This window comes from Apodemus sylvaticus, chromosome 17 (genome assembly GCF_947179515.1).
Source record: "Apodemus sylvaticus chromosome 17, mApoSyl1.1, whole genome shotgun sequence".
NCBI lineage: Eukaryota > Metazoa > Chordata > Mammalia > Rodentia > Muridae > Apodemus > Apodemus sylvaticus.
Genome location: NC_067488.1, coordinates 37820711 through 37847060, shown reverse-complemented (window position 1 = coordinate 37847060; position 26350 = coordinate 37820711). Strand labels below are relative to the sequence as shown.

Below are 26350 nucleotides of genomic sequence, written 5' to 3'. Positions count from 1 at the left end.
AAACGTTACTGGAACTATCTTGACAGTCATTCTCAGAAGGCCCTAATCCTGCCTAATTGAAAATTTCTCATTGTGGTTTGGGGATTCAACTGAAATCCTTTTCCTTCTGCTAGCTTCACCACCTTCAAATGATATTTACAAAGTCCTTTGGTTTTTATAGTCATGGATACATAACTAGGAGGACCAGTTCTAGAATCTTTGAACCCAACAGAATTATACTTGGTAACTCCCAATACTTGTTAACTTCACACCCCTAAAAACTAGAGAACTGGAGCAGTTATAAAAGTGTTACTCAACAGCCAGGGCAAAAACGGAAGAAGAAAAAAGGAAAAGAATAAAGAAAAAGGAGGAGGAGAAGAGGAGGAAGAAGAGAAGAAAGAGGGGGAGGAAGAGGAGAAAGAAAAGCCCATTCTTTGTTATTAAGTGGGAAATGGAAGGCATCACATCTGTAGCCAAGGCTGTTCACTGTTTAGTGTGCCCTGAAACCCCAGACAACCTGGAGCCCAGCAGATCACTAAGCTTGGTTGATTCTCTGGGAGGCTGGTTGGCCTGCAACAAGACAAAGGATACGAATTTCTTAGCCAAATGGGCGTTTCCAGCATTTCCCTGCAGCCCTTTTAGTTGAAATTGTGGTTTCTGGATTTTTAACTTTTAGAACTTTAAACTTTCAGGACTGTAATGAGGGGGGTTAAGGTGTTCAGGACTGTGACATTTAATATCATGACTGACATTAACCATCAAATGCCATATGTTGCCCCACTCCAGTTCCTTAGCTTTGGGGTGGGGGCAGGGGGGCACTGGAAGCTCTTCCTTTAAGTCTTGTGTTGCTTTGATACATGTCTGTCCTCCCTGCTGTCATTTTCTTCCTATCTGACAGAAGTTGTTTTGGATTCTTCCCATTTCCTTATTTCTTTCTTTTACAAAACTTGATGAATCTTGTTTTATTACACAGAATATTATGTGTTGATGGAAGTTCTATCTGAACTTGGGAATAACATTTATTTATTTATTTATTTATTTATTTATTTATTTATTTATTTATTTAGTGAATGAAGAGGCAATTTGTCTGCCTCTGCCACCTAACTTCAAAGGTTTAAGTGAGTATTAGGCTAAGGGTTTGATAGCATCATTCAATATCTTTTAATCTTGATTTGCTATTTTCTTTTATATCCTTATTTGTTGATTAGTTATATCAATCTTGGCAACTAACAATCTCTTGATTATTATATTTCCTTTTCTTACAAATTTAATTGGTGGCTGAATGTTTTATGAGAAGCAACTGGAAAGTTAGAAACAGCTACAGCTGCAAAGAGCACTCTTTGGTCCGGGTGTACTACAGTTGTATTTCTGTTTGTTTCCTAGAGGAGACTACTACAAACAAAGCAGCTGACATGCAATATCTGTTTGTAGCCTCTTCTTCAACCCTCAAAGCCAGTGCTGTTGATTCAACTTCGATACACATTCTCTTTCCCACTCTGTGATTGTGATAAACCCCCAGATATTTGCTCAACTCAAGTTTTTACATTAACATACATACACAGTCCCACCTGCAATGTGAAGTGACATACTTGCCAATCTGGGGGACGAGAGTCTGTGCACCTTTGACAGCTACTAATCTACTCAACACAGTTGCTGCCACAGATGATGTGTTGGTTGTCCAAACAACACTCTCCTATTACTCCACAGTTAATTTAATTTAAATTTTAATTATGGGTTTATGTATGTGTCTGTGTGGTTACAATTGAGTCTAGGTGCCTTTGGAAATGCTAAAAGGGCATTGGATCCCTTGAAAGTGAATTTATAAGCAGTTAGGAGGTACCCAATATGGGTGCTGGAGATTGAACATGACCTCATGAACTTGGGTTTCTTCAAGAGCAGTACATGAAGCCATCTCTCTAACCCCATAGCCTTTGGTTAGCTTTATTTAAGTCCTTTTGAGACAGGGTCTCAGTGTGTAGATATGGATGGACTGGAACTTCCTGTGGAGACTTGGCTGTTCTCATCTGCTGCTGCCACCTGACTAACTTCAAAGGTTTAAATGTGTAAGTTATTCCAATTTTATTGCTATTAAGTTTAGATAGAAAACTAATGTAGCATAGTCTTTAAAAGTTCTTATACCAAATTACTTAGAAATATCTCAAAGGGAAATGCAACACTTTTTATTGAGAAGATTTTCGAATCATGAGTTCAAACAAGAAAATCATAGCACTTTGGATGGCAGAATCCAGGAAACACTGCATTCCTGGTCTTTTGTACAGACGACTCTTCTCACACAGACGACTGTTCTCACAGATGCCCTTCACTCAGACAAGCTCTGAAATTGCTTCCAAATCTTAAATCTGTCTTCTCAACAAAGCTGAACATGCCTCACTCATTTATAACTGTCACCATCAGAACTTCGGCGTTAAGGGTGGAGAGAGTTAGGCATTTTGATCCTCAGCTCTTCCTTAGTACCCAGGACAATTTTAGGTAGAGTGAGTACCTTGTGGAACCCGATGAACAAATGAATGGATGATGCTAGATAAATGGCAGAAATTTATATTTTCTGAGAAACAAATATTTACCTAGCAAATAACTATGTGCTAGATTGTGCAAAGTTCTTTCAATATGTGCAAAACCCCATTTGTACAGTACTTACTAGTCAGCAGGAGGAGCCTTCAGCCATAGCTGTTTGTGGAAAGGTTCTGTAAAGTTAAAGAAAACAAAAACAAACCTACAGACGGCTAACCTGTGCTAAGATCTGACTGGAAGATAAGAACGAGGTGTTTGCTCAGACATAAGCTCTTTAATTTCGGCACAGAATTCTATGAGACCAGGTGGAGAACAGAGTGTTCACACTTTCCATGCCATTTCTTCCTGTACCCAATAAAGAAAATTGTGCCAACAGACACAGACTTAGATGGTTTCAAATCCAAGAAACCTCCTGTCAAATTACGCTTTAATTTGAAGATGTAAATGAGCTTCTGAACAATTCTTCCTGAAGCTACACTGTTTCCACAAGGGAACTGTCCCAACAGGTAACTGCTGTACTAATCATACAGCACAGGTTACACAGCTGGCCCAGGTAGTGAGCAAAGAGTAGGCCAGCAACTAAAATCCAGGCAGGCACACTAGCCAAGCCAGGTAAAACAATTATTTTTAATCAATAAACTCTTGATTCAGCTTTTCCTGAGACAATTTTATCTCTACTACTTGGTCTAAGCTTACATGCATAGTTTTTTCTTCTATGTGTAGAACATTCTTATCAGGCCATAGAACATATCTATAAACAATATAACTTATGTCTCTAAATTTAGCAATACCTAAGAGCATCGCCAATACTTTTTGCTGATCATTTTGAGAAGACTGCAAGTGGAGCAAGTGACTCTATCTTAACTTCACAATCAGCAGAAATTCATGTTCCTGAGGTGCAGCAGGGCTTCTAAATGACAGATTATGGAAGACAAGGGAGTCTTGGAAATTAATCCTACTGTTTTGGACGTTCATTAGTTCCTGTTCTTCTACAGAATATCAAATAACAAACATCAGGACAGGAAATAAGTAGTACAATGTAGAGACCATTATTGCTTTTAAATGTATACCACACACCAAATAATACAGAGAAAGAGTATGGAGGGTGACCAGGGAGGTGGGCTGAGCAGCTCACCAGTCAGCAGTAAGCACAGGCCAACACCCACAAACGCCAGAAGGAAGGCAAGACATATATCTATATCTATAATTATAATTACATATAATTGAGCACAAGAGTGTCATGCCTTCCTGTTTTACACCACACAGATTAATCATAAATCTTCTGCTGAGCCCCCACACTACTCTATGAGGTAAGTGCTAGCAGTGGTTTTCCCCATTCTGTAGATAAGGATATAGAGATTCAAGGAAGAAACACGAATAACTGCTTGGCACTAGGGTGTGTCAGATTCCCGTGTATACATACTTCCGCTCCACTGAGCCTTCTCCACTGCTGAGAACATATATGTGGTACACTAACAAAAGGCAATGTCAAAAACAAAACTACAGCCCATTTACTTAAAAATTAAGTAAGTAATGGCAATAACTGGGGTAGAACAATAACTACAAGCTGTGTGGTGAGCTATTAAATATAAAATATTTCATATCAAATATTTAATGTGTTGCCCTTCCACCTACATCACCAAACCAACATGTCCCAAAGAAACTTTACCCCAGATTGCATTACTCACCGAAAGTAAGCATAGCACGCTCTATCTTAATGGAAAGAGTGGGAAACTAGATCCTTCCTCAAATCCTCTTTACCTTGATGCGCTCAGAATCCTTCCCCCATCTCTCCCACAGAGCTCCTATGGGGAGTGCTCACTGTGGCACTAAAGTCCAAGCATTCCTACAAATACAACTTTCTTAGGAGGAAAATCCCATTCCAGTGAATTACAGAAACAGTGCATCAAACACTGCTTAATCAATGAGGTTTCAATACATTTTTAAAAAGTCAGACAGACTTTTTTTTATAACTCACTAAGCACTGACCACAGGCCTGCTGGCAGACGTGAGAGCTGTAGCAATTGAATTCACGACAGTGTTCCACCATGTCTTCTGGGACTCCGAAGGCATGCATCATTCATTCAGACTGCTTATTTCTTGGTATTGTATCGAGAGGAAAGGCTGTCACAAGTTCTACATATGAAAAATGGTTCCTATAGCTTAAATTCCCTGCTTGCTTCTCTTGTAGGAAATGGTGAGGAGCTCCCAAGCAGGGTGTTCTGTCTACCACATGTGGCTTCTGTGACTCACCAGAGCTCTGCCACACGCACTGCAGGTGCTAGTTCATTTAAACACACAGCCACATGTTTGTGAGAAGACTCAAAGAAGGTCTGTTTCCTGGCCAAGTTCACACAGCTAAGGGAGTAGAAGTGCTAGAATTAAATGTAGACTTACACAAATTCACAGGCACTATCTTCTTTACTAAACCTTCATGTTCAATTGAAAGAGTCAAAACTTATTTCAAAAGTTAACATTTTCTTTCAGTCATAAAGTGACTGACTACACAGGTACACGGGTGGCTCTTGAGGGGCTCATGTCACTGCTTGTCCTGGGAACACATGATGTCCTTTTTCAGTCCCTCCCTCTCTCCCTCCCTTCCTCCCTCCTCTTTAAAAAGCCCTGCAGCATTACTTATGGCATCCCCAACAAACCAAATAAACATCAACTTTGCTTTAAAAAGATCATATATATGTAAAACTTATTAAGAAAACTTTACAAATCAATATAAACACATTATAAGTCTGTATGAAATACAGAAAGATAGAGTAAGCTCTGCTAAGCAGACCTTTAAATGGTACAGTGAAGGTTTAAAGTTGGGGTTGGAAGCCAACACATGCCCTGCTCAGCCGGCCCACCACATAGCCCACAGTGGTAAGGAGCTTCTCCCCGGTGTGCTCACCCAGCACCGCGTCTGTCACTGCTCTGAATGGCTGATCATAAGTACTACTGCAATCTTTCTCAGCACTATTAAGCAGATGGCAGCGCTAAATCCAAATGATGTCGTACATCTCCCTGGTGGACTCTGTTTTCATACTCTACCGCTATTCTACAAGGCCTCGGTGATAAATCTCATGTATTCTCAAGAACATTAAACAGTGAACTGACAGTGGCAATTGATTTATTACCACTAGGCTGCCTTTGTCCCTAGTGAGTTTCCATGCACTTATGGAAGAAATGTGTAACGATTCCACCTGTGAGCACTGTTCATGTAGTCTTACATTTACTGTAACGCTCTCCATCCACACACACCTCATATTTATAGCACTCGCATGCAGAACTGGGCCGGGATCTTGAACTGGACAGGGATGTAGGATGAATGGTCCCAGCTTTTCCTTTTCTCTATGATTTAGGACAGACGGGCAAATCAGATGACAAGCATGACAGCAGCTAACATGGTAACCCACACTTGGCAAGAATGTCATGCATTTGATCTGCTCCAACTTCATTCGTAACTATGGGGAGAAAATTCTTCTCTTTGTTTCATTTAAAGAACTTTGAGATAGGGCCTCAGAATTTCTTGGATCATTTTCAATGCAATGGAGGTGTCATGTTTGCTAAGCACTGCAATGGAGGAAGTCATTGGCAGTGGCTCTGTCGCACCACTGCTGCTCCATCACTGCGCACTGGATTCCTCACAGCTCAGTCTCTTGCAGTTCACTGACAGACTATGCCACAACTGGTGGGAAGCTCATTAGGATTCTGCCTTGCCAGGGACAAGGGGCCCCATCCTTATCTCTGCATCCTGGCCACTTTGCCAGCACCTCTCCACTTTGACATCTCCTTAGCAACCCTAAAGTCACAGCTGAGGGGGTCTATGGCTATTCCCGCCTGCTCTTCAGACATCTTGTCAAAGTGACAGTCAGTTCAGACAGATCCACTCTACCCATTAGGAATCTCTCACCCGTGTCTCCATCCTCTCTGCTGTGCTCACAGTGGAGCCCAGTCTGCCTCCTGCAATGCAAATCCCATTGCCAGCGTTCATGTGTCCATCTGTCCTGACTGCCCTGGAGGAAGCTTCCTGGCTATACTTTCTCCAGGGTCACTGATTTCTGTTATTAGGTTTTTCATTACCACCACCCCCTTTTTCTTTTTTATGGAGCATTCAAGAAACAGGGCATCTATTGGTCTGGAGTATCAATTTCAGTTGGTATCTCTTTTGTCAATGTCTGTCTCATATTGTGTTACAGTTTGTGTTCATAGTTTTAATGTTCAGTTTGGTTTCTTCAAAAAAAAATCTGAAGGATTGAGATATGTAAAGGTGTGTGTGATGAGCCAGGCATGCTGCATGCAGTCAACCTCACCACTGCAAATTCTACCGCCCCCATGCCGCCGCCGCCCCCATGCCGCCGCCGCCCCCATGCCGCCGCCGCCGCCGCCGCCGCCGCCGCCACCACCATCAGCACCACCACTACCATCGCCACCACCACCAGCACCACCACCACTACCACCACCACCACCACTATCACAATAAAGACATTTGGCAACAATTTTATAAAGCATAGTGAACAAACTTTAACTCAGACCAAATTATTAAACAGAGCACCTGGGTGTTATAACTAGCTGTTACCAATTCAAGAATGTTTGCCTGATGTTTAAATGGTCATATCTTAAATTACACTGCAATTGGCATTTACAAAGTAAAAGTTTCTAACTATTCTCAACCTTTGCAGGTCCGTTATAGAGACCATACTGTGCCTTGCTGCTACAGATACTAATGGAAACCACTACAAAGGAGACAGTAGGCACACAGGACAGACAGCAGCTGCCATTTAAAAAGCCTGCCAAAGCTCTCAGCTTCTCAGGTCTACCTATTTGCCATGAAACAAGTCAACAATTTTCAATACTACTTTTCTTGGCAGGATAAAAGTTTTAGAATTAGACAAAAGCCTAAGCCTGTGGCCCTTTGGCTGTGCAATCCTAGACTAGTGTGGACGCTCCCAACCCTCAGATGCCTTATGTGAAAGAGCCTACCACTCTGTCACCATGACACAGAGTAATACACAAACAACTCACAGGACCAATGCCAGACTTAGCTCATTGCCCAATACACTGGGATACCATTATTAATTGTTTTTTCAGAAATGTAAAGTGTCAAAAAAATGTAAAGTGTCTTCATGGCAGAAGAGATGGGAGAAGATGAAATATGTACTTGAAGGTATTTTAAAGACCCAGGTACAATAAGAAATTAGTTCATCAGAAGCTAAATGTTGTCACTGGACTTTCTCAGGGTCATATGCACTGTTTGAGATAATTTTTCTTTTATTTATATTTGTGACTATTACAAGTGCTAGATATTTCTTTGGCTACTTCATAACTGCTTAAAAATACAAACTAAAATTGTCATAAGGGGTGTAGGTAAGATGTCAGATGTAAACTAACCTACCTGACTTGCTTCAGAATGGAAGGGATTACATCTGGGAGCTGGGCTTCCAGGAAGTGAAACAGTGGAAACTATGGATGCTCAAGTCAATCCAGGTAAGGGCCAGGGTCTAACTACAAAGGCCATTTATCATCTGTTTATATTTGTCACCACAGCTACTCAGACATTCTATACCCACAGGGATCAATCAATAACTTCCAATGACTTATAAGTGACAATTAAAAACCACTGGTTATATTCCTCTTTTTACAAGCTGTGCGGACATCATATTAAATAAAATAAATAAAATGAAATTAAACAAACTGCACTGTTTTATACTATAATGTCTGATTCTAAGACAAGATGCTTAACATTGAAAAAAAAATTAAATGTCTAAGACCTCCAGATAAACACTTGATTGTGCAATATACAACATAGGAAGATGATCAGGACTTAGAGGAAGCTTCAAAGTCTTTTCTGGAGAGAGTCCTTCCCTCAACAGGAGTGACAAGTGGTGATGTCATCTTTTGTTTTATTCTACCTCTGCTCATCTCCCAATGTCTCAGTTATGGCAAATCTAGGAGAGCAGATGGGAAGGCTTAAGCGAGGTCTTCCTGCCCTTCCATCATCACTTGGAAACGCCTACCAATAGGGTCCTTGCTGATTTATGAATGTGGGCTTCCTACAGCCATCCAGCTGTGAAATGAGAGTTGACTTGGAGGTGTGAACGGGACGGCAGCACTAGTGTTCTTACAGACACTGTCCAGGAGCAGACCACAGAGTGAATGACATAGTTCCCTCCTTGTCTCGCTTCAGCATGACTCAGTCCTCTAGCTTATAAACAGAGGCTTAGAAAGCTTGCATCGACTGCCTGAAAGTGTGTGTGTGTGTGTGTGTGTGTGTGTGAGAGGGGGGAGGTGCAGTTCTGTCAGCGTGTGAACCTCTGACACAGGTCTCCAACTGTTGCAAACAATGCCCCGAATCAGAAAGCAAAGCATTTTGGACTCTGTGTCTGTGCATTACATGTGCAATGGGCAACACATCAAAGAGGAAACTTGAAAACACTAATGTAAGTGATACTCTCCAATTCTCTACTCAGGCAGTATGGCCCCTAACAGGGCGAGAGGCAGCCTGTTGTCCTTAGACTAGCCCCGACAAAGAGAAAGAAAATGGCAGCTACCCAGCAATTCAAAGCCTTTCACCACTTATTTGATGGAGGCTGATGTGTATGCTGCAGCCATGTCAGGTGGGAGAGGCCACATGTGGGGCTTTTAGAGCTCCCATGCTGGCAGCTTCAGAGCATGGTACACTGTCAAGCTCCGGCGCATCATCAAGCTCTGCTCTCCATTCCGAAATGAGACCAAGCAGGGAACCTGAAAGCAGCAATCAGCGACAATGGTAGCACCCAATGGGTTCCAGAGTTAAGAAAATTTTTGAAGTATTAAAAATATTTTCCCAGAAACTTCACTGTGTACTGTAAGATATCTGCGCCACAGACATAGGGTGCTACAGGGTCCTGAGTCAAAGTGCTCTCCAACAGCAGAAGCAGCAAGTACTATCGGCTGCAGGGAACTGATGTTAAGTTGGAAGACTTGAATTCTTAATTTTGCCGTCTTAGCCTGTATATTAAAGATGCGATTAACTGAGGTTTTGTTGATTAAGATAATCCAGATCTGATAAAATGAGGCTTCAAGACACAATTCTTAAGCTATCCGAGAGCATTAAATACCAGGGTTTTTCAATGCTTTATGGGTTAGGCTTTTAATCTCTTGACAACAACTTAGGGGAAAGAAAGACTTGTTTTGGCAGACTGTTTCAGAGCTTTTAATCATCACCAGGGCACCGTGATAGACAGAACATAAGGGAGCAGTAGCATGTGAGGAGGAGGATTCCTCCTCGTGGAAGCAGGGGTGCAGGGAGCAAGACTAGGGTCAGGGTGCTCCCAAGGACCTCCCTGCAGCCACTCATGTCCTCCAGCGAGGCCCCACTGCCTAAGGCTTTTCAACAATTAAAAAGCCTGCTGCAGCAGCTGTGGCTCAAGTCTCTCCCACAGGAGCCTCCTGAGGCAAACACTTATCCACACAGGCAAGTCATATATGTTCAAATGACAATTAGTAAAAGCAGCTGAAGTTACAACAAGGGTGGAAGAAACGTGAAATAGGGCCTGAGAGGACTCTGTCTGCTTGCGAGGTCCCGGGACTCTAGACAGGCTCTCCGAACCTATGCAATGATGGCACAGGTTCAACCTCAAGATTGAATGTAGCAGTATTTTGGGGGATACTGAGAAGGGAGAGGGGATCTCCACAGATTTGATACCAGGGATACTCTGGTTTCTATCAGGTTCCTAACGTTTGAGATATATGCTGTTCACATATCATGTAACTGTGTGGTATGTGGCAGATTGTGTACCCTTCCCCTAAAGTCCCATGCTGAACCCCTAGACTCCTAAATCCCTGACTTATGACTGTGATTTGAGACAGGACCTTGAAAGAGGTCATTTTAACTTAAAATGAAATCTACAGATAGGTTCGAATCCAATTTAGTTACTGCTCTCCTAAGACAAATTCTGGATACACAGAGACACCAAGGATGTACTCAGATTGAAAAATATACCAAGAGGACACAGGGGATAAGTAGCCACCTTGCAGTCAAAAGGAGGAAGGGCTCTAGTGGAATAGGGCTTGCTGACATGTGACTTTGAGCCTTAGTTTCAGAGCCCCGAGAAAATGGTATTGTAGTCCTTTGATACAGCACCCCAGCATACTAACATAAGAGCACACAATATTTTTCGTGAAGTCAACTCTGCAAAAGAGCCATTTCATTTGAATCGTCATTTCATTTGTACAGCAGCAGAACACACAAGCCTAACACAGATGTCATCCAGTAGGACAAACCAGGGTCACTATTTGCATTCTGTTTTGAAGGTGAATGATATTTGGAAAGTGATCTAATTGTTTAAGCCATAGTTTTCTTCAAGAAGTGTGTACTTCACTTCACTTGGCTGCCTCTGCATTGCACACACATGCAATTTTCAGGGACTTTGCTGCTTTGGGTGGGGTCAGCTGTAACCCTGAAGACCTTACTCCAGAGGTGGCAGTACTTCCTTGTAAGCTGTTTGCTTTAGCGAGTCTTTCCTGACTCTTAAGGGTTTATAATTTAGTATTGCAGCTTCTTAGCTGATTTTGCCCCTAGCTATACTAAACATCTGCCAATCCAGCTTCTCTATACTATGGACTAATTAATTTCTCTAAATTAAGTCTAAACACGCCATTTTCTTTGCTCCCTGTTGCTTCCACGTCTTAAGTCTCAGCTTCCAGAGAGAATATTCCATCCATGTTACATGATGAGTGCTCCTCACACAAGATAGATTGCTGTGGTTGGTGGTCTCGTGTGCCTGTGTCACTTTGGTATGTGGTCCCTTCCCTAACTATCATCTGGGGGACTGTTCCTTATCCTTCATTGTCCCAGATATACCCATAAATTCTGGACTGGAATTCTGTAGTCTTTTGAAAGAAAGCATGAAACTTCTCAGGCTTTTCCTAATAGTTTCTCCTTACAGCCAGTGAGCGTTCTACTGACAGACTCTGTTAACAGTCTTTGGGTATCAAATGAGAGCAGTGCCTATCATATGGCACACGTTCACAAATCCCAGACTGAATTATGCGTCCCTTCATATTACAGCATCACCATATTTAAAATGAGATCACCAGCTGCTTCGGCCCAGGCCTGACTCCTGCCAGTGATGCAATGCTTAATGGCTTAAACACCAATACTGACTTAAGAGTATCCTCTCAGTAACTTGCTTTTCATTTTGTCTGCTTACCAGAGACTCACTGTGACATTATGGTCCAATAGAACAGGTAAGGGCTTTATGACAACTGAAGAAACACAAGACTGGAGTCTTGCATGGTGGCACACTAAATAGAAGAGTGATACATTTGTTTGCTCCTCTGTTACCTACAGGTAACTCTGTAGCATGGGACTGGTGCCCATGAACAACCAAAATCAAAACATAAGAAGGCCACTTCTAGCCCCTTGGGACATAGCCTCTTGGTGCAGGCCCAGCATCCCCCAAGTTCTTTCCTCTAGTCCTTTCAGATTTTACTCCTAGCCCATTTCCATGCCTCTGTGACTCCTGTTGACCCACAGAACTGCTCTGTCTACCAAGGACTCACAGGTGCCACATTAACTAAGACCTAGACTCTAGCAGGTATCACATAGCCACAATTGGCTAGGACCAGAGTGGTAGTAGAAACAATACAATAGACTACAAAAATAAGGCCATGAATCTACAACAAGAAATACTTCAAACATCAGAACTCCTGCTTAGATCACAGGTCAAAACACACAAAGATATACAACCAAGACAACATGTCTCCTCCAGAAACCAACAGACCTATAAATTATGTTCTGAGAAAAGCAATTCAGCTGAAGCACAAGACAAGGCCTTCAAAATAGCAAGACCCTTAAAGAGGATATGAATAGATCCCTTAAAGAAAACACAAACAATTGAAAGCACAAACAACTGAATAAAAAAAGAAATAAATTTAAGACATAAAATAGAATTTAACAAAACAAACAAAAAATCAGAATTACTAAAGAAATACTAGTCTGAGATAACACTGGAAATGAAAACTCAAGTCTGTCCACCCAAAACCTCAGAGGCAAGCCTCACCAGCAGAGTACAAGACATGGAACAGAGAATGGCAAGTCTTGAAGACGAAATAGAAAAAATGGATAGTTCAAACAAAATGCTAAATCTAATAAAATAAAGAAAATTAAAAATTCCATGCAGAAAATTTGAAAAGACCAAATAACAGAGATAGAGGAAGAAAAAGAAACCCACATCAAAGGCACAGAAAAATATTTTTAATAAAAATCTTAGAAGAAAACTTCCCCAATCTAAATAGTTGCCTCTATCATGATACAAGAAGCATATAGACTATCAAATAGACTAGAAAAAGAAACTCCCATAATATCAGCACATAAAAATAAAAACATTAAATGTATAGAACAAAGAAAGAGTATAAAAAGTTGCTAGAGTAAAAGGCCATGTCATATATAAAGGTTGACCCATTAGACTTTTCAAAGAGACTCCATGAGCCAGAAGGGCCTGGATAGATGTTCTAAAAGCTTATGAGACCACACATGCTAGACAAGTTAGTTAATCACATCAAGAGAGAAATAAAAACATTTCACAATAAAAACAAATCTAAGGAAATTCTATCTACCAACCTAACTCTGTAGAGGTACTTAAAGGAAAACTTCAGTTTAAAGAGAAGGCTAACTATACCATGAGGACAAAGCAAGTAAGTAACCCCAGACTAGTTAGTCAAAAAAAGGTGGAATCTCACTCCATAGCCAACAAAATACCAGGAATTAATAAATACTGTTTGTTGATAACCCTCATTATTAATGGTCTTCAATTCTTCAATAAAATGACACAGACTAACAGAATGCAGACAAAACCAGGATCCATCTTTCTGCTACATCCAAGAAACACATCTTAAGGAAAAGGCCATTCAGAGACAGCCCTGCCTGGGAATCCATCCCATATACAGTTACCAAACCCAGATACTATTGTGGATGCCAACAAGTGCTTGCTGACAGGACCCAGATATAGCTGTCTCCTGAGAGGCTCTGCCAATGCCCGACAAATAACAGAGGCGGATGCTCTCAGCAAACCATTGGACTGAGCATAGGGTCCCCAATGGTGGAGCTAGAGAAAGGACCCAAGGAGCTGAAGGAATCTGTAGTCCCATAGGAAGAACAACAATATGAACCAACCAGACCCCCTAGACCTCTCAGAGACTTAACCACCAACCAAAGAGTACACATGCAGGACCAAGACTTCAATGAGATGACAGGCCCTTGGACCTGTGAAGGGAACAGGAGAAAGTACACAAACTCATGGAATCTGAACAACTCAAAACTGGATAAACATTAAAACAAGACAGCAATCAAGAAAATAAAAACCTTTTAAGAACTGAATGAAAATGAAAACACAGTCTATCCAAACCCATTGAACACAGGGAATTATTTGTAAGACACTAGTTCACAGCATTAAGTCCCTACATTAAAAAAAAAAAAAAAAAAAAAAGCTGGAGAGATTTTATAGTAGGGGAATGCCAGGACAGGGAAGTGGGAGTGGGTGGGTTAGTGAGCAGGGGGAGGGAGGGATGGGATAGGGGGTCTTCGGAGGGGAAACATGGAAAGGGGATAACATTTGAAATGTAAATAAAGAAAATATCTAATGAAAAATTAACAAAAACAAACAAACAAACAAAAAAAAACATCAAGGTAGGCATCACCTCAGGGTAACAGTATAGAAAAAATATTCCAAAGGAATGGGAACCAAGAAGCAAATAAATATAGCTATTTCAATACCTTGCAAAATGGACTTCACACTAAAACTAGTCAGAAGATATAGAGGCCAGTACATACTCATCAAAGGAAAAAAAGTCTACCAAGGGATGTTACGATTCTAAAGATCTATGCACCAAACACCAAAGCACCAAGTTCATAAAAGAAACACTACTGCAAGTAAAATCACAAACTGACTCTAACACTGTGATAGTAGGTAACTTCAATACTCCACTCTTGCCCAACAGTTCCATCAAGACAGAAACTAAACAGAGAAATGCTGGAGTTAAATAATGTCATAAATCAAAACATCTATAAAACATTCTACACAAACACTGAAGAACATGCTTTCTTCCTAGCAGCCCCATGAAACTTTCTCCAAAACTGACCACAAATTAGGACACAACTCTCAACATATATCAGAAACTGAAATAATGCCACACATCATATCTGACCCCATAGATTAAAGCTAAATATCAACAGTAATGGGAACAGGAGAAAGTACACAAACTCATGGAATCTGAACAACTCAATACTGGATAAACATTAAAACAAGACAGAAATCAAGAAAATAAAAACCTTTTAAGAACTGAATGAAAATGAAAACACAGTCTATCCAAACCCATTGAACACAAGGGAATTATTTGTAAGACACTAGTTCACAGCATTAAGTCCCTACATTAAAAAAAAAAAAAAAAAAAAAAAAGCTGGAGAGATTTTATATTAGTAACATGGCAAACTTGAACTCTCTACAAAAAACAAGAAGAAATAATACCAAAATGAGTGGATGTGAATAAATACTCAAACTTGGGAAAAAAAATCAATGAAAGAAAATCAAGTAAACAGACAAGACAAAAACAGACAAACAAAAATCATAAGATCAATAAAATGAAGTGTTGATTTTTGAGGGGGAAAGAAAAACAGGATTGACAAAATCTTGGCTCAATTAACCAAAAGATCAGAGATAAAAACTAAATTAATAAAATTAGAGATGAAAGGGAAACATTACAAGACACACTCAGGAAATTATGAGAATCATAATGACATATTTTATTTTTTTTTCATTTTAATGCTAATCTTTATTGATGACTTCTAAAGTGACTGCCATGATGAACTCCTTTTTTTCCCCTCTTTTTTTTATTCAATATATTTTTTATTTACATTTAAAATGATTTCCCCCTTTCAGGCCCCCTCACTCCTCGAAAGTCACATAAGCCCCCTTCCCTCTCCCTGTTCTCCCATCCACCCCTTCCCACTTCCCTGTTCTGGTTTTGCCCTATACTGCTACACTGAGATAATGACATATTTTAAGTCTGAATTCTACTGAACTGGAAAACCTAAAATAAATAGGTGAATCTTAATATATACTATCTAGCAATATTAAATCAACTCAAAAGGAACAAACAATTTAAACAACCCCATAATCCCTAGTGAAATAAAAGCAGTCATTAAAATTCTGCCAACCCAAGGAATTGAATCCCAGGGCCAGATAAATTCACAGAACTCTACGAGACCTTCAAAGAAAATCACCAATACTCATCAAATTAGTCTGAAAAAGAGAAACTGCAGAAAGACTCCCTAATTCTTTTTGTAAAGCCACTGTCATGTGAGCACCAAAACCATACAAAGAACAGAAAAGCAAGAGCACTTTCCCTCATGAACATACATACATGCAAATTTCTCAATAAAATATTTGCAAACCACATCTAAGAGCACCACAAAAATATCTACTATAATCAAGTAGACTTCATCCCAGATATGCAGGAATGGCTCAACATACATCAATATAAAATAAACTGAAAGATAGATTCCACATAGCCATCTTATTAGATGGAGAAAAAAACCTTTGACAAAATCTCACACCCTTTTATGATTAAAATAAGTCCTTGATAGACTAGAAATATAGGTGACATATCTCAACATAAGAAAGAGAATTTAGAGCAAGAACAAAGCAAGGATATCAGCTCTCCACACCTATTCATTGGAAGATGTGAAATGTTAGCTAGAGCAATAAGATGACTGAAAGAAATCAAGAAAATTCAAATAGGAAAGGAAAAAGTGCAAGTATTTTTATTTACAGAGGGTGTGATTCATACATGAAGTGATTTTATATATGAAGATCCTAAAAACTTCATCAGTAAACTTTTATAAGCAATAATCACGTTTAACAAAATACGAGGATACAAAAAAAAAATCACTGCACAAAAATCAGTAACCTTCCTATATGCAAAAGCAAATAGACTAAGAAGAAAATCAGGAAAATAGTATCTTTAATAGCCTCAAAACAAAACAAAAGCTTAAAACAAAAACCCTGGGATAACTCTAACTAAGCACGTGAAAAACTTGTATAATAAAAATTGAAGGTATTGAAGAAGATGTCAGAAGATGGAAATACATCACATGCCCAGGGATCAGTAGAATTAATACAGTGAAATGGCCATCTACCCATCTTCAGATACAGTGTAATCTCCATTAAAATTTCAACACAGTATTTAACATCATTGACACACACACACACACACACACACACACACACACACACACACACACACGAGAGAGAGAGAGAGAGAGAGAGAGAGAGAGAGAGAGAGAGAGAGAGAGAGAGATCCAGATATCTAAAAACATTCTGAATAATAAAAGACTGCTGGAGATATTACCTGGTATCAAGCTGTTCTACAGAGCTACAGTAATTAAAAACTGCATGGTACTAGCATAAAGCAGACAAGTTGATCAATGGAATCACAGTAAAGACTCATAAGGCCAAATGCCTGTGGACCTATGGACATCTGATTTTTGACAAAGAAGTCAAGAACACTTACTGGAGGAAAGGCAATTTGTTCAATTGGATCCATCAAATTGGATGCCTGATGTTGATTATCCTACAAAAATGAACTCCAATGGATCAAACACCTCAACGTAAAACTAGATGTACTGGATCTGATAGAATAGAAAGTGGGAAACAGGCTTGAACTCATTGGCCCAGAAAAAGATGGGACAATATTAGCACACACACTAAGACCAACAATTACCAAATGGGATGTCATGACGCTAAAAAAATCTGTCCAATAAAGAACACCATCGTTTCAAGCAAGCAGCAGCCTAAAGAATGGGAAAAGATGTTTACAGACTATACATGAGACACATATAGTTGTTTCTAGAATATACAAAGGAACTAAAACAAACAACCACCATCACCCATCACCGACAACAAAAAAACTAAATATCAAGGAAATGACCAAATTAAAAAACAGGGTAAAGAACTAGGCAGAGTTCTTAAAAGATAAAACAAAACAAACCACTGAAAAACACATTTTAAAAGGTTCACTATCCTTAGTAACCAATGAAATGGGAACCACAAGTACTTTGAGATTTCATTTTATCCCAGTCAGAATGGCCAAGATCTATAAAACAAATGACCCCTCATTCTGGTGAGGATGCAGAGTAGGGGAACACTCATCCACTGTCAGTGGGATTGCAAACTTGTAGAGCCTCTGTGGAAATCAATGTGGTGAGTCTTCTGGAGGGCGGGAATAGATTTCCCTCAGGATCCAGTTACACAACTCTTGGGCATAACCCCAAAGACTCTATCATCTTATCTCATCCATGGTGACTGGGCTCTATCATAATAGCCAGAAATTGGAAAACAGCCTAGATACCCATCAAACATTGAATGAATAATTATACTGTGGTATACTTATACAATTCAACTGTTATCAAAAATAAGGTTATGAAATTTACAGGTTACTAGAGAAAAGAATATTATCCTGAGTAAAATAACCTAGATCTAAAAAGACAAATATTGGCAATTTTCTCTCATATGTGAATGTTAGTTTTTAAACTTTAGACTTGTGTTGCAAAATAAACAGCCACGGATATTAGGTAGGTAAATAAGGGATGGAAGGTGCAGGGGAAAGGGGGTCTTTCAGGGAAGGGATATAGGATACAGAGTTAAAAAAGAGATAGGGCAGAAAATATAATACAAAGCTTAAGTGGGGAAGGGGAGTGGGAGGGCAGGCTAGAGGAGGAGCAGGAGGGAGAATTAACAATAATGGCCTGTTGAAAAGCCATTATGGAAACCTAATACTGCAGAAGTTTCCTAAAATAAGCATATGAATGGAAGGTAAATAGAGCTATCAAATAATAGAAAAAACAATGCCCCAACTAGACATATTATGCCATCAAGTAAAACTTCCAGTGTCAGGAAAGAGTTGCCTCTTGTTAATTTACTGGTCAAAGAGCCCCACAGAAATGCCCCAAATATCACAGACTACTACCAAAGCGATTGGTTACGCTCCATAACCAGATGTAAGGCTTTATTGCTACCAACAATTACAGGTATCATTGAACATGGAGAAACCCAGCTGGTGACTGTTTCACCTGTACCCATTAATGTTCATGGTGCTATAAGATTTTGCCACCCACGGAGAAAAGTAATCATTAGTATAACCTAGTTACAAACTCTATTATCTACAGCAACCTGCCTACAAAAATATACTGTTGTACTAATGGCAAAATGTTATGGGAGCAACCAATCACTTTTTAATTGACTATAAGGTCCACTACATGACCCAGTGGCCCCTGAACTGGAACTGACCAGAGGTGCCATATAAACTTCTACACAACCAATACTGTTATCCAGATATGATGCCTATCAACCACAATAATGACCAGTGTGGTATCTAAGTATGCAGTAGTGCCACACACACAGTGGCAGTAACCAACAACTCTCTAATTGGACTTAACACCCACTCAATAAGAAAGAAATCATGACCAGTATTAGAAGCCTAGCAAACTACCTGGGCTAGAGAGTCATGCATCTTAGAGAAGAATCTACAAACACTACTTTATTAAATCAGCATAATCCCTAAGTATACTCTAAAAGTTTGTCCTTATACTATCAAGGAAATTTCTCTTTGCAACAGATGGCAACTATTACAGAAAACTGCAGTCAATCAAAATGCGGAGCTGTGAAGCCCAGTCCCACATGGATATATGTACAAAATAACTTTCACATAACAGAAGATGGGGTGGCAATATTGTAAGAGCCAGAGGATTAGGGAGTTTACTGTGGGACTATATATTCTTGAACTGTCAGAATATGCCCATAACGTCTCAGCAACATGACTATGTAAACATGAGCCAAACAAAGACATGCTAACATGAAGGGGCAGTGGGGGGAGACCATGAAGACTCAACCCTATTCAAAGAACCTACATTTCCCAGGGAACAGCACACCAATTGCTTATCCTGTACCAAACTTTCAGTCCTGAAACATACAAGTAACATCAAACAGACTGAACAATCTATATTTAGAAATATGTTTGTGTGTGTGTGTTGTGTGTGTGTGCGCGCAAATAGATGTACATATATGTATATAACAACAAATAATGAAAAAAGAGCCTCCTAGCCAGGCTCAGGGATCTATGTGTGAGAGGAGGTAGAAGGATGGTAAGAGCCAGAGATGTGAGTGACTCCTAGAAAACAGTATCCTCCAGACACAAAATGACTGCTATACAAATGAACTCACACATAGTATGGCAGCATACAGAAGACCCACATAGATTTAAAGAAGAGAAAATCCCAGTACTAAGGAGGTGAGGTAGACACACAGTCCCATCTATAACCAGGAAGCTAACTGCAATTGATACCTGCTGGGAAAAGGGAATCAGTTGTTCCCAATCCAGTGTCCCTGGGTCTATCAACCAGAATACTGGGCAGGTCCCACAGCCAACAGTAGTTGTCTAACACAAAATGGGCTCTGTTTTTAGTATATATGTGGTGTATGTGTGTGTCTGTGTGTGTGTTTGAGCAAACGCTTGTACTTTTTGTTTCATGTTGCTTTTTTTCTTACTAGATTTTTGTTTTGACATGAAGTTTGAGGGAGAGGGAGGGGGAGATAGAGAGGGAAAAGGAGAGGGAGAAGGAGAGGGAAAGAATATAAAGTTAAGTGGGTGGGGCACTGAGAATCTGGGAGGACTGTGGAAAGAATATGATCAAAATAGAAAACTGTATGCTAACTAGAAGTGAGACTACAAAAGGTCATAAAAAGTACTAGCACAGTTCCAGCTCAAGCAAGAACAGAGAGCCGCACTGGACTCTGCATTCTGTGTGGGCCTAGTACTAATTGAAGAGTACGGGAAGCTCAGAAGGAACCGTTCCCACCCATTGACTGAGCAGTTAACATTCTCTTTGTTATTATGTGCTCTCCTCTTTTACAGGCACAGCATCTGCAGGCCTTAGGTGAAAAGGGTGAGAGAGAAACTGAACACCCAGAGTGTATGAGGTGGAAGACGCATGCACTTCACCAGGGTACTTCATACTGAAAATTGAAACATTGATGGACATTTACAAAACAAAAGAGACATGCCTAGCTGTAAAGAGCAGTCCTTGTGTTAGAAGATCCCACTTAAGGCCCATTTCCTTGATCCTTTTCCAGTGTGATTTTGGACCAGTGACTTCTTCTGGAACACTATTCCTTGGTCTCTATAGTAGGACACTTGAGGAAGTGCTTGCTGGCCTAGCTACGGGAGGAGCTGTCAAACAATTCTCATGCAGCTTTTGCCGGTCACTTTCAACAAACTGTAGGACTGTGCCCAGCACCAATGATACAAACACAAAGAACAAAGCATCCCCTTTCTGAAAAAGACCACTTGTTAGCCAAAGTTTGCAGGTCACTTGTCACAGGTCATATACTCAGCAGTATGTCATGAGCAAAGATGAAAACTGTTTAATATTCTCACCTACCTAGCATCAGAGTTGACAGGCAAGAGAAGCCATGCATTCACTAACAGCTGGAGTAGGACCACACCCACGCACATGCCTGGATGCTCCACCCCAGCACCTATGGCCTAGTTTTGGGCTTTGCAGTCTCCTTAGGACTAGTACTTACTCTATACACTCTATTGTGGGGAGGGTCTGATCAGGACAACATTGTTACATTTATAGAATTTGAACGAGACAGGAGCATCACTGCTAAGAAGATGCAATGTTCTGTGACTAGCAAGCCAGCCTCTGGCATTACGTTCTCTAGAAAAGGCAAGCAGCTCACAGGTCCTATAGAACTTGGGGGCCTTAGGACTGAATGGTTACCTGCTTTGAAGCCATTATCCTTCCTTAAATGATATTAACCACTTAGGTCAAATTTTCAGAGTAGATAAAATTAAACATAGTTCTCACATCCAGATGCTTTTGGAAAGACAGCATCCATGTGCAATAATGCATGCTATTTGCAAATGGATTCTACTCCTCTAGTCAGAAGAAACAACAAACAGGAAGTCAAATCAGTCTCACTGGCTGACCGTCACACACCTCGCTGTGGAGAGGCCCTGGGTCAAGCTGACATAGGGCCTGGCAGCACCAGCTGACTCTTACCTTTGTGCTGGGGTGCTGTAGCTGTTGTCATACGAGTCGTAGCTCTGCTCATCATAGGCAGTACCGTACCCATCGTCATAGTCCTGAAACACACCAGAAGGAGCCCGTCAGAAAGAAGATGCTGTAGAAAGAAAGAGCACTCTGCCTCCGGGCACTGCAAGGCAGCAGCTGATGTAAACTGAGTCTGACCACAGCGTGAGGAGAAGGGCAGGTGTGGCTTCAGTCCATCTGCCATAGAAAGAAGCTCCCAAATTTTTCCTAAAAACCAAGCTCGTGCTGGAAACAATTAAGATCACCACTGCTGAAAAGAAATGGAGAGAGGGGGCAGCCTTGTCTAGTCCCTGATTTTAGTGGGATTGCTTCAAGTTTCTCTCCATTTAGTTTGATGTTGGCTACCGGTTTGCTGTATATTGCTTTTACTATGTTTAGATATAGGTCTTGAATTCCCGTCCTTTCCAAGACTTTTAGCATGAAAGGGTGCTGAATTTTGTCAAATGCTTTTTCAGCATCTAATGAGATGATCATGTGGTTTTTTTTCTTTGAGTTTGTTTATGTAGTGGATAACATTTATGGATTTCCTTATATTGAACCATCCCTGCATCCCTGGGATGAAGCCTACTTGATCATGGTGGATGATCGTTTTGATGTGTTCTTGGATTTGGTGGGCAAGAATTTTATTGAGTATTTTTGCATCGATATTCATAAGGGAAATTGGCCTGAAATTCTTTCTTAGTTCTTGAAGTACTAGCTAGAGCAATTAGACAACAATAAGGAGGTCAAAGGGATACAAATTGGAAAGGAAGAAGTCAAACTATCACTATTTGCAGATGATATGATAGTATACTTAAGTGACCCCCAAAACTCTACTAGAGAACTCCTATAGCTGATAAAAAATTCAGCAAAGTGGCTGGCTACAAAATCAACGCAAGCAAATCAGTAGCCTTTATATACTCAAAGGATAAGCAGACTGAGAAATAAATTAGGGAAATGACCCCCTTCACAATAGCTACAAACAGCATAAAGTATCTTGGGGTGACTCTAACCAAACAAGTGAAAGACCTATATGACAAGAACTTCAGATCTCTGAAGAAGGAAATCGAAGAAGATCTCAGAAAATGGAAAAATCTTCCATGCTCGTGGATTGGCAGGATTAATATAGTTAAAATGGCCATCTTGCCAAAGGCAATCTACAGATTCAGTGCTATCCCCATAAAAATCCCAACCCAGTTCTTCATAGAGCTAGAAAAAGCAATTCTCAAATTCATCTGGAATAACAAAAAATCCAGGATAGCTAAAACTATTCTCAACAGTAAAAGAACTTCTGGGGGATTCAGTATCCCAGACCTCAAACTTTACTACAGAGCAATAGTGATAAAGACTGCATGGTATTGGTACAATGTCAGGCAAGCAGATCAATGGAATAGGATTGAAGACCCAGAAATGAACCAACACACCTATGGTCACTTGATCTTCGACAAAGGAGCTGAAAGCATCCAGTGGAAAAAAGATAGTCTTTTCAACAAACGGTGCTGGTTCAATTGGAGGTCAGCATGCAGAAGAATGCGAATCGATCCATTCTTATCTCCTTGTACCAAGCTCAACTTCAAATGGATCAAGGACCTCCACATAAAAACTGACACACTGAAACTAATAGAAAAGAAACTGGGGAAGACCCTTGAGGACATGGGCACAGGGGAAAAGTTCCTGAATAGAACACCAATAGCTTATGCTCTAAGATCAAGAATTGACAAATGGGACCTCATAAAACTACACAGTTTCTGTAAGGCAAAGGACACTGTCAAAAGGACAAAACGTCAACCAACAGATTGGGAAAGGATCTTCACCAACCCTAAATCCGACAGAGAGCTAATATCTAATATATACAAAGAAATCAAGAAGGTAGAACCAAGAGAACCAAATAACCCCATTAAAAAGTGGGGTATGGAGCTAAACAAAGAATTTTCACCTGAAGAAATTCAAATGGCCGAGAGGCACCTTAAGAAGTACTCAACATCATTAGTCATTAGGGAAATGCAAATCAAAACAACCTTGAGATTTCACCTCACACCAGTCAGAATGGCTAAGGTCAAAAACTCAGGAGACAGCAGGTGTTGGCGAGGATGTGGAGAAAGAGGAACACTCCTTCACTGCTGGTGGGATTGCAAGATGGAACCACTTTGGAAATCAGTCTGGCGGTTCCTCAGAAAACTGGGCATGACATTTCCTGAGGACCTTGCTATACCACTCCTGGACATATACCCAGAGGATTCTTCAGCATGCAATAAGGACACATGCTCCACTATGTTCATAGCAGCCCTATTTGTAGTAGCCAGAAGCTAGAAAGAACGCAGGTGTCCTTCAATGGAGGAATGAATACAAAAAATGTGGTATATTTATACAATGGAGTACTATTCAGCCATTAGAAACAATGAATTCATGAAATTCTTAGACAAATGGATGGAGCTGCCGAACATCATACTAAGTGAGGTAACACAGTCTCAAGAGATCAATCATGGTATGCACTCACTGATAAGTGGATATTAGCTTAGAAACTTTGAATAACCAAGACATAATCCACATATTAAATGATGTCCAAAAAGAATGGAGGAGTGGCCCCTGGTTCTGGAAAGACTCAATGGAACAGTATCGGGGAATACCAGAACAGGGAAGTGGGAAGGGGTAGATGGAGGAACAGGGGGAGGGAAGAGGGCTTATGGGACTTTCGGGGAGTGGGGACCCAGAAAAGGGGAAATCATTTGAAATGTAAATAAAATATATATATATATATATATATATAATCACCACTGTTAGGACTGGAACATTGACCACAGGGCTGCAGAGTCAAAGAATTTTTACTTAAAAGCAAACACACCAAGATGAAACCATGTGGAAATCTTGATAAAACAGAACTATGTGGCATTTTCACTGAGCAGCAGCCTGAAAGCCACGGGGGGTACAGTGAGGCAACTGGAACACCTGCTAGAGAGGCTTCCCAGTGAGTGGTCTTTCTCCCTCCTGACTTGGTTTTTGCCTTAGTACAAACAGGCTCCCTCCTGAGGGATTAGCTGAAGAAAATAGAGCCACTTGTTTAAGATAGTAGCTGCTAGAGACTGGAGACTTACTGTGCTGTGCAATGGGTTGATTCATAAGTATAAAAGGCCAACATATTCCTGGGACTCTAGAGGGACACACCTATCTCAGTGCTACATCCCATGCTTCAGAGAAGACCACAGGCCCAGAGCTGTTTCTTTTGGCTGACCCTGAGAACCCAGCAGCTGGTGGAAATAGACTTCTAAAGGAGAGTTAAGAGCAAAGTGGCTGGGTGAGTGTCCAGTTTGAGTGTTAATATACACAGCACAATTCCATGGTGAAGCCAGGTAGGAAGGAGAAGGAGGAAGAGGAAGAGGAAGAAGAGGAGGAGGTGGAAGAGGAGGTGACTGAAGAGACAACATCTGATGTTCACAGTTTCCACAGAATTTATTTTGACTAGCCCTAAACATAAAACAAAAACAAATAACGGATTCTTGAAGAATGTGATTCCTAGAGTTGATGAATTATTAATATATTGTGTCTAGTTTAAAACAAGAAGTTGAGACATGTTTAAAAAACATAAAAATATGGTCTCTCTATAAGAACAAATAGCTGTTAATAAAAATTGTCTCTGAAGAAGCTGAGAGATTGAGTCTGCTAGGCAAAGAACTTCAACACAGTGAATACAGACAAGGAACTAAAGAAACTGTTATGATAAAGCCTGAGTACATCACCTCACTAAGTGGAGACTGTCAGTATGCAGAGAAGCCAAGGTAAATTCTTGACTTGAAAATCAATAATTAAAGTGGAAACTTCACTGTCTCATCAGCAGACACACTGGAGAGAAGTTACTGAACTTGAAGATAGATACTCTGAGAACAAAGCATGGAAGGAAGAACATAGGGTCAGAGGCACGGGCCATAACACATGTGTGAGCATGTGAACAAAGAGATCTGCAGAAAGAGAGGAGCGGGAGGGGCAGAAACCTATACAGACGAATAACAGGTTCAAAACTTCCCCAGTTTGATGCAAACACTTTATGTACCCAAGAAGCTTAAACCTTTCCAGAAGTAAAGCCTAAGAGATGCACAATCTTAAGTGCAGAAAGGCAAATCAGAACCTCTCAAACACATGCACCTCATGACACAGGAGCACCTGACTATCAGGAAGGTCACTGCCTGGAAGACAATGAAAAACCACATTCCAATGACAAAGGGGCTCAAACAAGAAGAGCTAGTTGGTGGGAGGGACTTCTTGGCATGTGACCTGCACTGGCTGGGTACAGTATTTGATAGCCAATGAAGCTCTCCTTGATAAACAGGAGAAATTAGTTACTTGAGCAGGTAAACAGAGTTTGCCAGTAGTACATACACATTTAGGAGACAGCAGTGGGAGCCATCAAAGAAGTGAGAACCCATCAGTCTCTTGCAGCTACATGAAAAATAGCATATTTAGATATACATACAGGGCGATATAAAAATGTACTACTACTGAACATCTATGGAGCAATGCATCCAATAAAAACAAAATACACCTCGATGCCAGAGGCTCAAAGGATGAACTCTATGTATTTGATGAATAGTTGCAGTAACCAAAGCAATACAACACTGACAGGAACACAGATAAAGAAAGTCAGAAATGACTATTCCTACTTAAATGCAATTCAATTTTTAACTAAAGCAGCAAGACAACTAGCTGCCTCCAGAGAGACCC

The 26350-nt window shown here is 40.4% G+C and overlaps 1 protein-coding gene across 2 annotated transcripts in view; it reads right to left on the bottom strand.

The window, feature by feature from the left end:
* The window catches only part of Khdrbs3 (KH RNA binding domain containing, signal transduction associated 3), a 163532-nt gene that overhangs the window by 22781 nt on the left and 114401 nt on the right, over positions 1 to 26350 (bottom strand). For both annotated transcript variants that reach the window (XM_052161316.1, XM_052161317.1), the window contains exon 7: positions 21608 to 21690. In XM_052161316.1, the coding sequence (XP_052017276.1) occupies positions 21608 to 21690 (83 nt within the window). The remainder of the gene's footprint in view (positions 1 to 21607; positions 21691 to 26350) is intronic.